The sequence below is a fragment of the Mus caroli genome, unplaced genomic scaffold (genome assembly GCF_978045245.1).
Source record: "Mus caroli unplaced genomic scaffold, Mus_caroli_1 scaffold_6, whole genome shotgun sequence".
Classification (NCBI taxonomy): domain Eukaryota; kingdom Metazoa; phylum Chordata; class Mammalia; order Rodentia; family Muridae; genus Mus; species Mus caroli.
Window position 1 is genome coordinate 16,387,002 of NW_028227261.1, and position 13,213 is coordinate 16,400,214.

The following is a 13,213-nucleotide window of genomic DNA, read 5'->3' on the forward strand; positions in this document are numbered from 1 at the left end:
TCCCAAGAGTCCGTGCTCTCAGGATCCATCGTCACCCCGCACGAGAGGGGAAGCGGGGACCAGTGCTTCTCTCTTGTCTTGTCCACAGAGCCTTCGCTCCTGGGCTGGGTCATCTTCTGGCATTTGGAGCAGGCCCCTGGGTGAGAGCCACCAACCAGAAGAAAATGAAACCGCAGTGCCTTCTCTGGATTCTCTACTTCTGTGCAGCCCCTCCCCTGCAGATCCTGACTCCGCTGTGCTGTGGGGTCTCTGGTCACTTCATCCCCAGCCCATCCTCCTCTCTGGGACCTCCCCTGAGACCTCCCTCATCTTCCCTAGCCTCCTACCCTGTCTCCAGCCTCCCTCACCCCAGCCCTCCTCCCCTGAAGTCTGTCTCTTCCCTGGAGGCTCCAGTGGTTTGGATACCCTTAGCCCAGCTGCCCGCATGACCTCATTTTTCCCACCACACACACACACAAATTCACAATGAGTTCATACAAACACACAAAAGCACACACAGTGCACATACAAACATGCACACACAGCACACACACACACACACACACACACACACACACACCCCTTCTGGGGGTGTCTTGCTAGATCTAAGGTAGCCTTGACTCCTCCCATTGTCCCCAGTCAGGAGCCTTCCTACCCCATCAGGTTGGGGGAGGGGAGGGAACAGAGACTAAACTCCCAAGAGGCCAGACCAGCTGGGTTTGCAAAGGTTCAGCTCTGCCCAGGGTGCAGCCTGTCCATACTCTGCAAAGCCCCTCTTCCAGTAGCCTGCCTTCTGCTGAGGAGCTGAAGAACCTGAGTATGTGGGGCAAGATCTTCCCACCGCTGAGGAGCTGACAGTCAGCCTTCTGCTTTCCGCAAAGGAAGCAAGTCTTTGCTGGGGTCTGGAGACTCGGGTCCAGCCAACTCAGCCATCATTGCCCAGGGAGACTCTGGTATGTGCCTCAGTTTCTTCCTCTGGAAACCAGAGTCCTGGTGCCAGTCTGGTGGTGTTGCTGGCAAGCTACAGGCACCGGGCAATGATGTGCAGACGCCCTCCTTCAAGCCCCCAGTTCTGGGCCCTGGGCACCTCCTCTAGTTAGCCTTCCTCTGTGGCCAGTGTCCAGGAGAGCTTCCCAGCAGACTCGGGGGGTTGGAGGGAAAGGGGTAACCGGCCTTCTGCCTTTTAATTTAGATTCCTGGGTTTATGGCAGGAAGCACGGACTGACTGACGCTGTAATTAAGGCGATTCCTGAAGCCAGAGGAGGCAGAGAGAGGAGCTCCATAGAAGGTTGATTCCCACATCTCTCTCTCTCCAGCCCAAGACCCAACCTCAGAGCCTCAGCAGGCATCTCTGCCTCAGCTCCACGGCAGGGACACTATTCTGTGTCTCAGAGAAGCAGAGCTGGGTGAAGGCACACCAAAGTCCACACTGCACATGCGTGCGTCTCCCTCCGACACCTGCAGCCGTCTATCCCAGGAGTGCAGGGAGGGGTCAGGCTCTGAAACTAAAGGGTCTGTCTTCACTGAGTGCACCCAACCCCCCACCCCAGTCCACATTCCTGAGAAGTCTGGGCAGAGTCTGGTCATGGATACTGTGGGAGGGGCAGATCCCACCCAGGGTCAAGAGCAGGGCAGGAGCTTAGGGCTGAGTACCCTGCCTGCTGCAGAAGTCTGCAAGCCAAGGCCTGAGGCAGCGCTGTCGGGAGACCTGGGGACTCAGCATCTCCTATAGCTTCTTCCATCCATGGGCCCAAGAGCTGGAGCTCAGATTGTCTGCAGGTTGCTAGTCCTCGCCATCCTCTAAATAAGATCCATCGGAAGAGAGCAATTGTCTTCAGGAAGAGTGGTCTCTCCACGGGACACACAGGGCTTTTACCTCCCGACTCTTCATCCCCTCTTCCTTCCTTGTCCTCCCAGGCTCTGTGCCCCTCAGCAACCCGTGCCCTCTGTGGGCCTCTGAGCTAAGAATTAGTGGTCTGGGCTTGACCAGTGGCTGAGGCCTAGAATCTCAGCTACCTGGAAGGTTGAGCTTGAAAGTTCAAGTCCTGCCTGGGCTATAGTATAATAGAGATGCTGCCCCAAAATAAAAGGTAAGAAGAGAAAAGAAAGGAAAGGGAAGGGAAGGGAAGGGAAGGGAAGGGAAGGGAAGGGAAGGGAAGGGAAGGGAAGGGAAGGGAAGGGAAGGGAAGGGAAGGGAAGGGAAGGGAAGGGAAGGGAAGGGAAGAGGGCTGCGTAGGTGAGATGGCCCAGCAAGTAAGGGAGCTTGCTGCCAAGTCTGATGACCTGAGTTCGAATCCCAGAACCCTCATGGTGGAAGGAGAGAACTGATTTCCCCAGATTGTCCTCTGGTCTTCACTTATGTACTATAGCATGCCTGTACACACACACACACACACACACACACACACGTAAATGTAATTTTATAAAAAGAAGGCTATGAAGACAATTTAGTATACACGAAGTTCCAGGTTCGATCCCCAGAACTGCAAAGAGAGGCATGGACAGATTTAGGGTCTCTCTCTCTCTCTCTCTCTCTCTCTCTCTCTCTCTCTCTCTCTTGGTTTTTTGAGACAGGGTTTCTCTGTGTAGCCCTGGCTGTCCTGGAACAACTCACTCTGTAGGCCAGGCTGGCCTCAAACTCAGAAATCCGCCTGCCTCTGCCTCCCCAGTGCTGGGATTAAAGGTGTGCACCACCACTGCCTGCCAGACTTAGGGTTTCTAATGTCATAATCTGATACCAATCCCAACATAGATTATCAAGGACCAAGACACAGAACAGCTGAGGTGAAGAAGGGACAGAACACATGGGACTTGCTCTGCTCCCATGGCTGGGGGACATTTTTGACCTCAATTGGTTAGTATTCACCATGAGGTTTAGGGTCTGACTGACCTTAGGGTGAGCTGTTTGGGGAGGATAAGTGTCCATGTGTGTCACTCACAATGGGTTGGGGCTGCTATTGTGGCGGGTTGGCATCCTATAGGGGTACCTGGTGGGCAGCTCAGCCTGAACCCCATGGAGTGAACCCCGGGGTCTGGGTGCTGAAATGCAGGCTGGAGGGAGGGAGTGTAGGCATTCCACAGGCTGGGGAGAAAGGGGGCTTTGTTCCCTGAAACTGAGCCACCCCCAGCCTCCCTGCATGCCCAGGCACTCTGCCAATGACAGAGAAGCCCACACCACAGTGGTGGGGAAGCCAAGGCCCCTGCTGGAGCCACAGTCTGCCCTGACCTGGGTGTCTCCCATCAGCTGTGCCTCCTCACACCTAAGGCCCGGACAATTACAGCAGAGGGCACAGGTGCTAGCCCGGAGCCCGAGGGAGATGGAGTTGGGCTTATTGTGAACCGTGGAGGCACCTGGCATCCGTGGAGGGGGTGGAGTAAGAGAGTCCTGTCCTGTCCTATCCAGTTGCACACATTCCTTGGTGCACAAATGGTAAACTGAGGCTCAGAGAAAGACCAAGCACTGAGGGGGAAAAAAGCCCCAAGGCCAAGCTGGAGACTCTGAAGTCCCACTGGTTCCTCCTCCCAGCCACCTGGAGCATAAAGATTTCTGGGGAAGATGGGACATGAGCTTTGTCCTTCTCTGAGCTGTCCGAATGGCCATGTCTGGCAAGGGTGCTGGCCAGTACCCTCTATGTTTATGAAGTTGGTTCTTAGTCTGTGTTTTAAAGTGTTTATTGATGATGTCTGGGTAGCAGGTTCCCGATAGGCTCCTCTCTAGGCTCCCCTCCCCTGTGTCTGAAGCCTGCCTCCCCCAGGCCTGCCAAAGACTTCAGCTTTCTGGTTCTTGACCTTTTTCTTGATCCAAGGGCTGGGATTCCCGGGGGTGGGGGGCTTTTCATTCCACAAGCAGAGTATTGGGGAGCTGGTGTTGGGCTTTGGACTCTGCCTGCAGCGTCTTCCTTGGCTATTGACCCTAGCTTTGTGGGCAGTGTGTGTGTGTGTGTGTGTGTGTGTGTGTTTGTGTGTGTTGGGAAGCTTAAGACAGTCCACAGTGGTGGCAGCCAGGCCTTGTCCTGACCTGGAGGCCCAGCTGGGGGTGGGGAGAGCAGACTTTCTTTGGAATGCATAACCCTTGTGCCCACCCCAGACATGGTTAGAACACAAAGTGCCTTCCTTTGTCTGAACCTCTGCTTAATAGGATTGGTCAGGGGAGAGAGTGGGGCCTCTGGTGGGGCAGGACTCCCCCTGCATAGCCACAATGGGGCCCTGTGACGTCACACTGCCCCCTGCCGTGATGTTGGGGACTGTGATAATGGCCCTTCCTAGACTAGGGGTAGAGCAGAGGGCTGGGGACTGGGCCATGGGGGTGGAATGGGACACCTGCACCTTGGAGATAGGCCTGGGCTGGATAACACCAAGAACAGTACACACACACACATACACACACGTACAGATTTATTCAGAAGAGGTGACATACAGTTCTACAGGCCACTAAGCTGATGTCATATAAACATGGTGGGCAACAGAAGGCTTCACACAGGGTCTTTGGAGAAGTAGGGGAGAGATATTAGCATATAGGGACAGTTTCCAGGCCTATGGCACGGGGTGGGGGTGGGGGGGCTTTGCAGGGCAAAGGTGGGCCTGGGGAATTAGTGTGAGTCTCTCTCAGAGCAGTAACTAGATGCAGACTCTATGATTGGCCAGGAGCCCCTGGACCTCGTCCCTGATGGAGAAGGGCCTGGCCATCCAGTGGGAGACCTGGTCCTGAGCTGCCAGGCTCTGCCAGACCAATGTGGAAACTTCATGGCTTGGCCTGAGCTGCAGGCTGGGAATGTGATGAGGCTGCAGAAATGAGGCCTGGCCCAGGGGGAGGCAGGGGCCCATCCTCAGCAGGGTGCCTGCCGCTTCCCAGAACCAGGGCCTGCTTCACTCACTCATGGTCAACACTTTCAGAGTGAGGCTGGAGTGGGGCCTGCAGCCTCAGTGCTGAGGCCAGGGGTGACAAGTCTAGGTGGGGGGTCTCCCTGCACTTCCTCATGGGACAACAGAGGCACCAAAGCCCCTTGGTGAGGAGGCTGAAGAGGAAATGCTTATAGAGCCACTCCTCCTCTTCTGGCCTGTGGCTATTTCCATGGTATTCCAAGAGAAACCACCCAGGCTCCGAATGTCAGAGCAAGCAACAGGGTTAAGCCGGTCCCTGTCATATCCTGAAGTATAGGTCACCTTGTAGCTAAGGCATTTTGCTCTGACTTCTGCAACCTCATCAAGCCTTGGTGTTTCCATGGAGCAAATGGGTGTCCCGGTGTGTGTGTGTGTGTGTGTGTGTGTGTGTGTGCTGTAACCCTTCAGGAAGGCAGTGAGTGGAGGTGGGGCTGAGGGTGGAGGAGGTGGAGATGGAGAGGGGCTGGGGGTATAACTTGGTAGGTAGAATGCTTGTCTCCATACAGGATGTCTGGGTTCGATCCCCATTACTGCCTTAAACCAGGACAGGGTGGGAGGGTTGCTCATCTGTCACCAGGCACTTAAATCTGGGTGAGGGGAGGCACTCATAGGGTCAACATCATTCCAAGTTAGAGGAGAGAGTGTGTCTCGATCTCTGTCTATTGGCAGGCACAGAAAGACTTAATAGTTGACTACAGCTCCAAGCAGCCAATGGGAGCTGGCTAGGTGGGACTACCCACACCACATTTACACCCACTCCCTAAATCCACATCTTCAAAGACCGTCCTCCTTACGATGCGATGCAGATGCCACTAAACCCTCAGGTCCCCAAGCCTCTACCTGTCTCCCCTCTCCTTTGCTGCTCACCAAGCAAATGGGTACCAGGGAGGCTGGTGAGTGTCAGGCATGTTTTGGATGCTGGTACCCCAGACATTGCACATAGCATGGGTGTACATGAGACGGGAGAAGGGTGCTGCAAACCTCAGAAAATCATGCACCCACTCTCTTGACTTGGTTGGTTCCAGCCACGTGGCTGCTCCCCAGGCCTGCCTGTCCCAAGCGGAAGTCGGAAGTCACAGCCATAGCTGAAGGGTGGGAAGTGAGAAGGAGGGGCAGAGAGTCGGCGGGGTCTGGATTTACTAATTAACTGGGAAAATCTAAGGCGGGTGGTGCCTGGTGAGACTGTTTTAACTTGCTTCCAGACCTGGAGCCTTGGGGGAAGGGGCTCCCCACCCAGCATCCTCTAATTGCAACCTTGGCCTCTATCTGGACTTTGCTGGGCCCATCAAAGGGCTGCCGCAGTCCCTGCAGCCTGGAGCCCAGGAAGGGCAGCTGGGAAGACGGAGGTCGGAGATACTGGGCTCTTCTTCGGGTGGGAACTAGCAGGCTGGTGTCGTAGAAGGCTGTTGGCAGCAGGGTCACCGAAGAGTCAGTATGGTAATGGAGGCGGAGGAGGCTTATCCTAGTCAAATGAAGCCCAGGTGTGGAAAAGATCTTAGCCACACCCACAGATGATGGGTGTCGAAGCAGGACTGCAGCTCTTCTGGGGTGCACTTGTATCCCCTCGCCTTTCTGGCTCTACCCTACCTTATTTAATCTCAGTGGGTCTGCCTCTGGACATTCCAGGCTGGGCCAGATGACCCTCTCTGGTTTCTTTTCCTAAGCCACTCCCATAGTCACGGCCACGACTACTGCTGCTGAAGTCCTGGGGGAGACAGCAAGGGACCTCAGAGGGGCCTGGATCAAGCCTGGTCTCCGTGCTGGCTTCACAGAGCAGGAATTTTAGGAAAGAACCAGACAGCAGGGCATTTGGGTGCCTGGGGTGTAGACAGTGCTCAGGAATGTTCTGGAGTTCCCGGATCCTTGTCTCTGTCCCCCCTCACCCCTTTTCCTTTGACTTGAGACAGGGTCTCATGTAGCCCAGGCTAGCCTCCAGCTCACAGTATAGCTGAGACCTTCGGACACCTGATCCTCTCGCCGAGTCAATAGGTGTGCTCCACCGAGTCCAGCGGCTTACAGCTTGTTTATGGAGCCCACAGTTGGCAGAGTGGGCAGCTTCCTGTTATGGTGGTTAAAGGTGGCACCCGGGAAGCTGGTCTTGACATCCCTCCCTAGAGAGCTGAGTGGCTCTGGCAGGTTCCACACTGCCCTGGCCTCAGTATTAAAACTTTTAAAATGGGCCATCGACAGTGTTCACCTGGAAGGAACACTCCAGGTGTTGCTAGATGGATCCAGTGGCACAGACCGGACCAGGCACTCAGAGCAGTGGGTGGTGGCTGGCAGCCAGAGGTTCCCTGCTGTGCAATGTTCCCCTTTTACCCACAGCGCTCTCTGGCAGCATCTGTTTGCTTTTAGGATGCTGACTTTGATCCTTGGTTACAGCAGCACTTGCCAGCTCTCCCCCACCGGGGCTTACTTTTTCTTTGCTTTTTTTCTTGTAAGGCTTTACTGTTCTTCCATACTTCCTTAAGATTTTTGTTTCTAAGCTGGGTGCACTCGCTGCCGGCACTCGGGAGACAGAGGCAGGCCAATCTCTGAGTTCAAGGTCAGCCTGGTCTGAAGTGAGTTTTAGCACAGCCAGGGCTACACAAAGGAACCCTACTGGGAGAAAGAAAAGATTTTGTTCTTAATTACATATTGAGTGTGTCTGTACATATATGGGTGATTGTCTGTGGAGACTAGAAGGGGGTATTGGATGTTCCCGGAGCTGAGGTGACAGGTGAGCTGCCATGTGGGTGCTGGGAATTGAACTCAGGTTCCCTGCAAAAACAATACTACTGAGCCATCTCACCAGAGCCACCATTTCCTTTCTTTGGAAAAGCCAACAGTCCACTAGCAAATGGGTGGCCAATGAACTCTACCCAGTGTAGACAGAATCTATATGAATTATTTGGAAATCTGTAAAATCAATCTGTCTATCTACCTATCATCTGTCTATTTTTGAAACAGTCTATGTAGCCCAGGCTGGCCCCAAACTCATGATCCTCCTGTTTCAACCTCCCCAGAGCTACAATTCCAAGGTGTGTGTCACCAGGCTTGACTCTCCCCCACTTATTTGTTAACTCTGCTGTTTATTTGTGCTAGCATGAACTCATGTGTGTTTCTTTCGTACTTTGGGCCCTACAGTGATGTCACCATATTTGCTCACCTTGCCCTAGGTCTGCCCACTGGATGATTTGTCACCTTGTCCCTGTGTGTCAACCCGGTTATCTTCTTGCGTCCTTCCCCAGTCTCTGTAGATGCCCCCCAGCTCACCTTGGAGTTCCCTAAGGCTGGCTTACAAGTGGCCATAGGATGTCACTGCATCCAGGCTGCCTAGGGAACACCCTTGGGGTTGCTCTCATTTAAAGAAGTTTTGGGAGGACAAACTGGCTCAGTTTGGCAGAAGTGCCTATGTGGACCCTCAGAATCCCAAGATTGAAGGAGAGAACGGACTGCCAAAGGCTTCCCTTGGATTTTCACACACATACACCATGGTGTGCACACGTGTGCGTGCGCACACACACACTATACACAGATGAATAGTGATACAGTCCAAGGGCACGTCTACCTTTGCTGACTAAAGCGTTCATTGGGAGGTATAGGCCACCGCCCCCTACCATCTACCTGGTCTCTAGAGCACTGGGCCATCTTGCATCCTTGCATCCACCCCCAGCCCCACCCTTCCAATTGGTGCCAGTATCTTCCAGGTCCTTAGGAAAGCCTTACGGTCCATCGGGTCGAAGGGAAAAAACACTTGAGGCTGACAACCTTAACACTGAGCCTCCTCCTGTTCCCATGCCTGCTCACTGAGGGACATCAGATGTTCCTTGGGGACAGGACCTTCGACAATTCTTCAAACTCAAGAACCAGCTGAGCCGTGGTGGCACACACACCTTTAATCCCAGCACTCAGGAGGCAGAGGCAGGCGGATTTCTGAGTTCGAGGCTAGCCTGGTCTATAAAGTGAGTTCCAGGATAGCCAGGGCTACACAGAAAAACCCTGTCTCGAAAAACCAAAAAAACAACAACAAACAAAAACCAAACAAACTCAAGAACCTAGACTGTCAGTGGGGACCCTGGCCTCTCCTCCAAAGTGACACTGGTCACCCTGGCTAGGTCAGATAGTGGTCAGGCATAGAGATCCTGACTCAGCCACTGTGCCTAGGATACTCAGGTGGCCTAGCCTGGCCCTAACGGGCAGGCCCAGCTGCCCTGGGTGTCCATGTGTCACCCAAGCCCAGCCGCACCTGACAGAGGCACATCTCTGTCTTCTGGGTTGGGACCCAGAGAGGTGCCAGATGGAACAAGGAGCGAGGACAACACCTCAGAGCAAGCGGGGTGCTCCCTCATCCTTGCTAGCTTCTCTGTCTCCCCACAACTCCAGGCTGAGAGTCAGGAAGTCTGAGCTCCAAGCTTACCTGACTCTGATCGTGCCACACCCTGCTTAAAACCTTCAGTGGCTCCCTCTGGCCAGCGACCTAAAGTCCTCACTGTGGGACCTGCCTTACGAGGCCCAGGAGATCTTTCAGACATCCCACGTCATGCCTTAATAACATCAAATTGCTTGTGGCTCCCTTGCACAACTGTGTGGTTTCACGCCCCCGCGCCCGGCTCTGCCTGCCCTGCTCCCTCCAACTGCTTCGCTGGTTCTGCCTAGTACCAAGAGGCAGCCTGAGGGGCATCCCCTCCTCCAGGGAAGCCTTCCTTTGGAAGCCCTGCTCGCTTAATCACTCCCCCTGCGTGCAGCATCTTCTCAAGTCCCCGCTATGAACAATCTGACATGTAAATCCAGTAGAGGTAAATGCTTGGAATTTGACATGGGGCTTCTGACTTCCTTCGAGGCTTTTGCTGTGTGACTTTGGGCAAGTCACTGCCCAACTCTGAGATTCAGTCTTTTCCTGAGGAAATGGGGGCATTCCCGACCCCTCTTTCAGTTCTGCTGTTATCCTGCTCTGTGGCCTCAGGCAAGTTTGGTCATTGGACTCAGCCTCAGTTTTCCTCTTCCATAAAATGGGGATGCCCACAAAAATTCATAAATGCTAAAACTCCAACATGACAAAACTTGTGATAGGCTTTGAAGCCAGGCCCCCCTCCCCTCCCCTCCCCTCCAATGGTCACACACTCATAGGGTGGGAGAGAGGCTGACAGCTGCTCTCTGCCTCCCAGCCCTGCAGAAAACTAGAGATCAAAGGTGATCAGGCCTGCTGGTGTGGAGGCCGGGGGTGGGGGGTGGGTACACTCCCTGGCCCCCTGCCCATTTCTCTAAGGGTGAAACAACACCCTCCCATGTTGTAGAGGCAGTTCTATTTAAACACTTGGATTCTGGGGGACCCCCTCTACCCCTAAGATGTCGGCAGACCCCACTGAGCATCCAGGAATGAAAGCCAAAATCAGTTTGAACCATCTGCAACTTTATTCCAGAGCAGAAATAAGTCATTTTCTAACAATAAATATAAAAAAAATAATAAGTTAAGGTTCAAAAAAATACAACAAAAAAACAACCCAATAAAACAAATCTGTAACACTGACAGCGACATTTGTCCAAAGGGGCTGGAGACGGGGTGGCTGGCGGAAAGTCTTCTGCAGGTCCGCCAGCCCCCAGCCCAGGAATGTCTGTTGCAGGGGATCCTCTGTCTCCAGCCCTGGCAAGGTCCCTGCCACACACTCATTCTTTCCGCAAGTATAAAATATATATTTAATAAAAACCTCAGCACAGCCAAGCATCCTGAGAGGGCCCTAGGAAAGCAAGAACCTGGCCCTCGAGGGCGGAGGGCAGAGCCCTGGGTCTGTAGAAGGCACTGGGAGATTGCTGTGACCACACCCAGCCAAGTCCAAAACCTACCCTCTAACTAGGGGCGGGGCGTACAGTGCCCTAGTCATATGGTCCTGGGCTTAGTGCTTAGTCTCAGCTCTTGAGGTGGCTTCTCGGGGGCCAAAAGAAGATGGGGAGGTCCGTTTGGAAATGTCCCTTGTCGATAGACGGTCTTGGTGGAACTCTAGCCTCAGGGGATGCTGGGAAGGCCATGGCAAACTGCTAAGTGCTTAGCTGGTCCTTTGCAGGGGAAGAGAGCCCTGACCAGCATCCAAGTTTCCCAGGCTCAGGCCAGGGTGTCATTCAAAAGCCCCCTGCAGAGTCCTCAGGGAGGCATAGAGGAGGAAACAGAAATAAATAAAGTTCCAGTGGGCCAGCACCAGGTCGGCAGGGAGACCACTGTGGCTCTTCAAGTATTGTTGGGCACAGCCCCGTCGGACTCAGATAGGAATTCCCACTGTGTTGACCTGGTCCTTGAGTCCCAGCAGGCTGTAGGCAATGCGCTTCTGGTGGCCAGGAAGACGCACTCCGATCCTTTTGATGTCTCTGTGGGTGAAGAGGAAGAGAGGGAGGGTCAGGGACAAGACTGGGAGACAGAGAGGAAAGCAGGACATAGAGGGGCCTTTGTGGACCTGTGGTGAAGAACGTCCAGTTATGCAGGCTAAAGAGTTCATATGCTAACATGGTCTGCCACCCAGAGTCAAGGATGTGATACACTCAATCAAATCTTCAAAGGGGGGGGGAGCTGGGGGGGGCGCTGGGATAGGTGCTCTGTGTGTGTGTGTGTGCCTGTGTTCATATGTGTATGGCAGTACACACGTGTGTACACGCAGGGCGAAGCCAAAGCACAATCTTAACTTAGGAACCCCCCCCCTTTATTTTCTCGATGGCAAGCTCTGAGGGTTGGCCTGTCTTCTCCTTAGCACCAGGTTCCAAAGGACCGCCACTGCGCCAGCTTCTTTTTGGTGTGGGGGTTTGGGGTTTGAACTCAGTTCCTCACACTTGCCAAGCAAGCACTGGGCTGGCGGGACTTTGCCCGGTCTCAGATGTTTTTACCCATCTTGTAGATAAGGGAATTGAAACTCAGAGAGATGCAGAGACTTGGATTTGAGGACACGCAGCTAGGAGGTACCAGCACTGGAAACTATACTAGCAGTAAAGAAATGTGGCCCCGGCTCCTTCCTTTGCTGGGGAGCTCCACTGCCCTTCTCTAAGCAGCAGGAGGCAACTTTAGTTGCTAATGAGCCTTTAAGTCTAAGGCTCTGCTAAGACTCCAGTGGGTGAGGCTTGCAGGTCACCAGAGAAACTTGCCTTTCCCTGTGGGAATCTGTGGGACAATAGTGTCCTCCTGAGGCCTGAGGACTCGGTGCCAGGCTGATGATAGGTCCCAGGGGCCCCACAGAGAAGGGATAAGACTGTCCTGGCCTCCCCACTCTAGGTAGAAGCATGTCGGGTTCCAGGAGCTGTCAGCAGAATGTCTGTTGCTAACTTCAGGAGTTTTTCTCTTCCACTGCCCTCACCCACCAGCCCTAGCTCATGAAAACACCCAGGTTTTTACGGGCCAGCTCTTGGCTGTAATTGGAGCTAATTATATGGTACAAGCTCCAGGAGTTCGCAATGCTGGAGACAAGACTTTCCCACAGGCTTGGAAAGAACCAAGCATTGAGCAGGGATGGGCAGACCCAGGTGGGGAGGGAGGGACGGAGGAAGGGAAACACTGCTCCTGCTACAGCAAGAAGGCTGGAAGATAGATATGGGGAGAACCTCCAAGCCTACCACTAAGGGGGCTGAGATTTTTGCAAGACCCTGAAGGGATCATAGTGTGGGGGCCTGGAGAAGCACCGAGAAGGCAGAAAAGGCAGGGTGTTGGGTAACCCCAGACTCACTGGGCCTAATTCCACCCTGCGCGGCTGAGTATGTATAGAAACACCACTGTCGGGCTTAGCCAGTGCCCCACCTTGAGGCCCTCTTCCATCAGAGTGGTTCCTTTCAAAGCCTGGTCATGCCTCTCTGTCTGTTCCTTTTTACAAAGACATGAAGAGGCTTGGGCGATGTATTCCTGAGCAGTGAATTCCTTCCCCCAACCATCCAACCTCCCTTCCTTGAGGCAGGGGATCGCTGGCTAGTCCTAGTTGGCGGCTCAAACTCATACTCCTCCAACTCAGAGACCCACTTGTCTCTACCTACCTCCGGAGTGCTGGGATTAAAGCCCACCCTTTCTTGACTACAGAACCATGCACTTGGGGGAGAGTCACAGACAAACCAGGGTCCAAGCTGTTTCCTGTTCCAACCTCTGTTTTCCCCTCAGGGATGCAGAACATGCATCCCATTAACTTTGTGCAGCAAGAAAGAGACTCAAGCCACTTCCATACCGTCTCTCCTCTGAGGCACAAATCCCATGAATGTAAGCTCCCATGGACACCTACAGTGTGTGTGGGGGGTGTGTGTATAAGTACCTGTGAACACCTACTGTGTGTGTGTGTGGGGGGGAGGATAAGTAGTGCCCATGAACACCTACTGTGGGGCAGGGGAGCATAATAGTCCCGAGAGACTCGAGTTT

General features: G+C 53.8%; 1 protein-coding gene across 2 annotated transcripts in view; it reads right to left on the minus strand.

Annotated features, from left to right (window-relative positions):
* Positions 1 to 10,231: 10,231 nt before the first annotated feature.
* Positions 10,232 to 13,213, minus strand: part of Epha2 (EPH receptor A2) — a 28,116-nt gene continuing 25,134 nt past the window's right edge. For both annotated transcript variants that reach the window (XM_021159206.2, XM_029476247.2), the window contains exon 17: positions 10,232 to 11,199. In XM_021159206.2, coding sequence (XP_021014865.1) covers positions 11,094 to 11,199 — 106 coding nt within the window. In that variant the 3' untranslated portion in view covers positions 10,232 to 11,093. The remainder of the gene's footprint in view (positions 11,200 to 13,213) is intronic.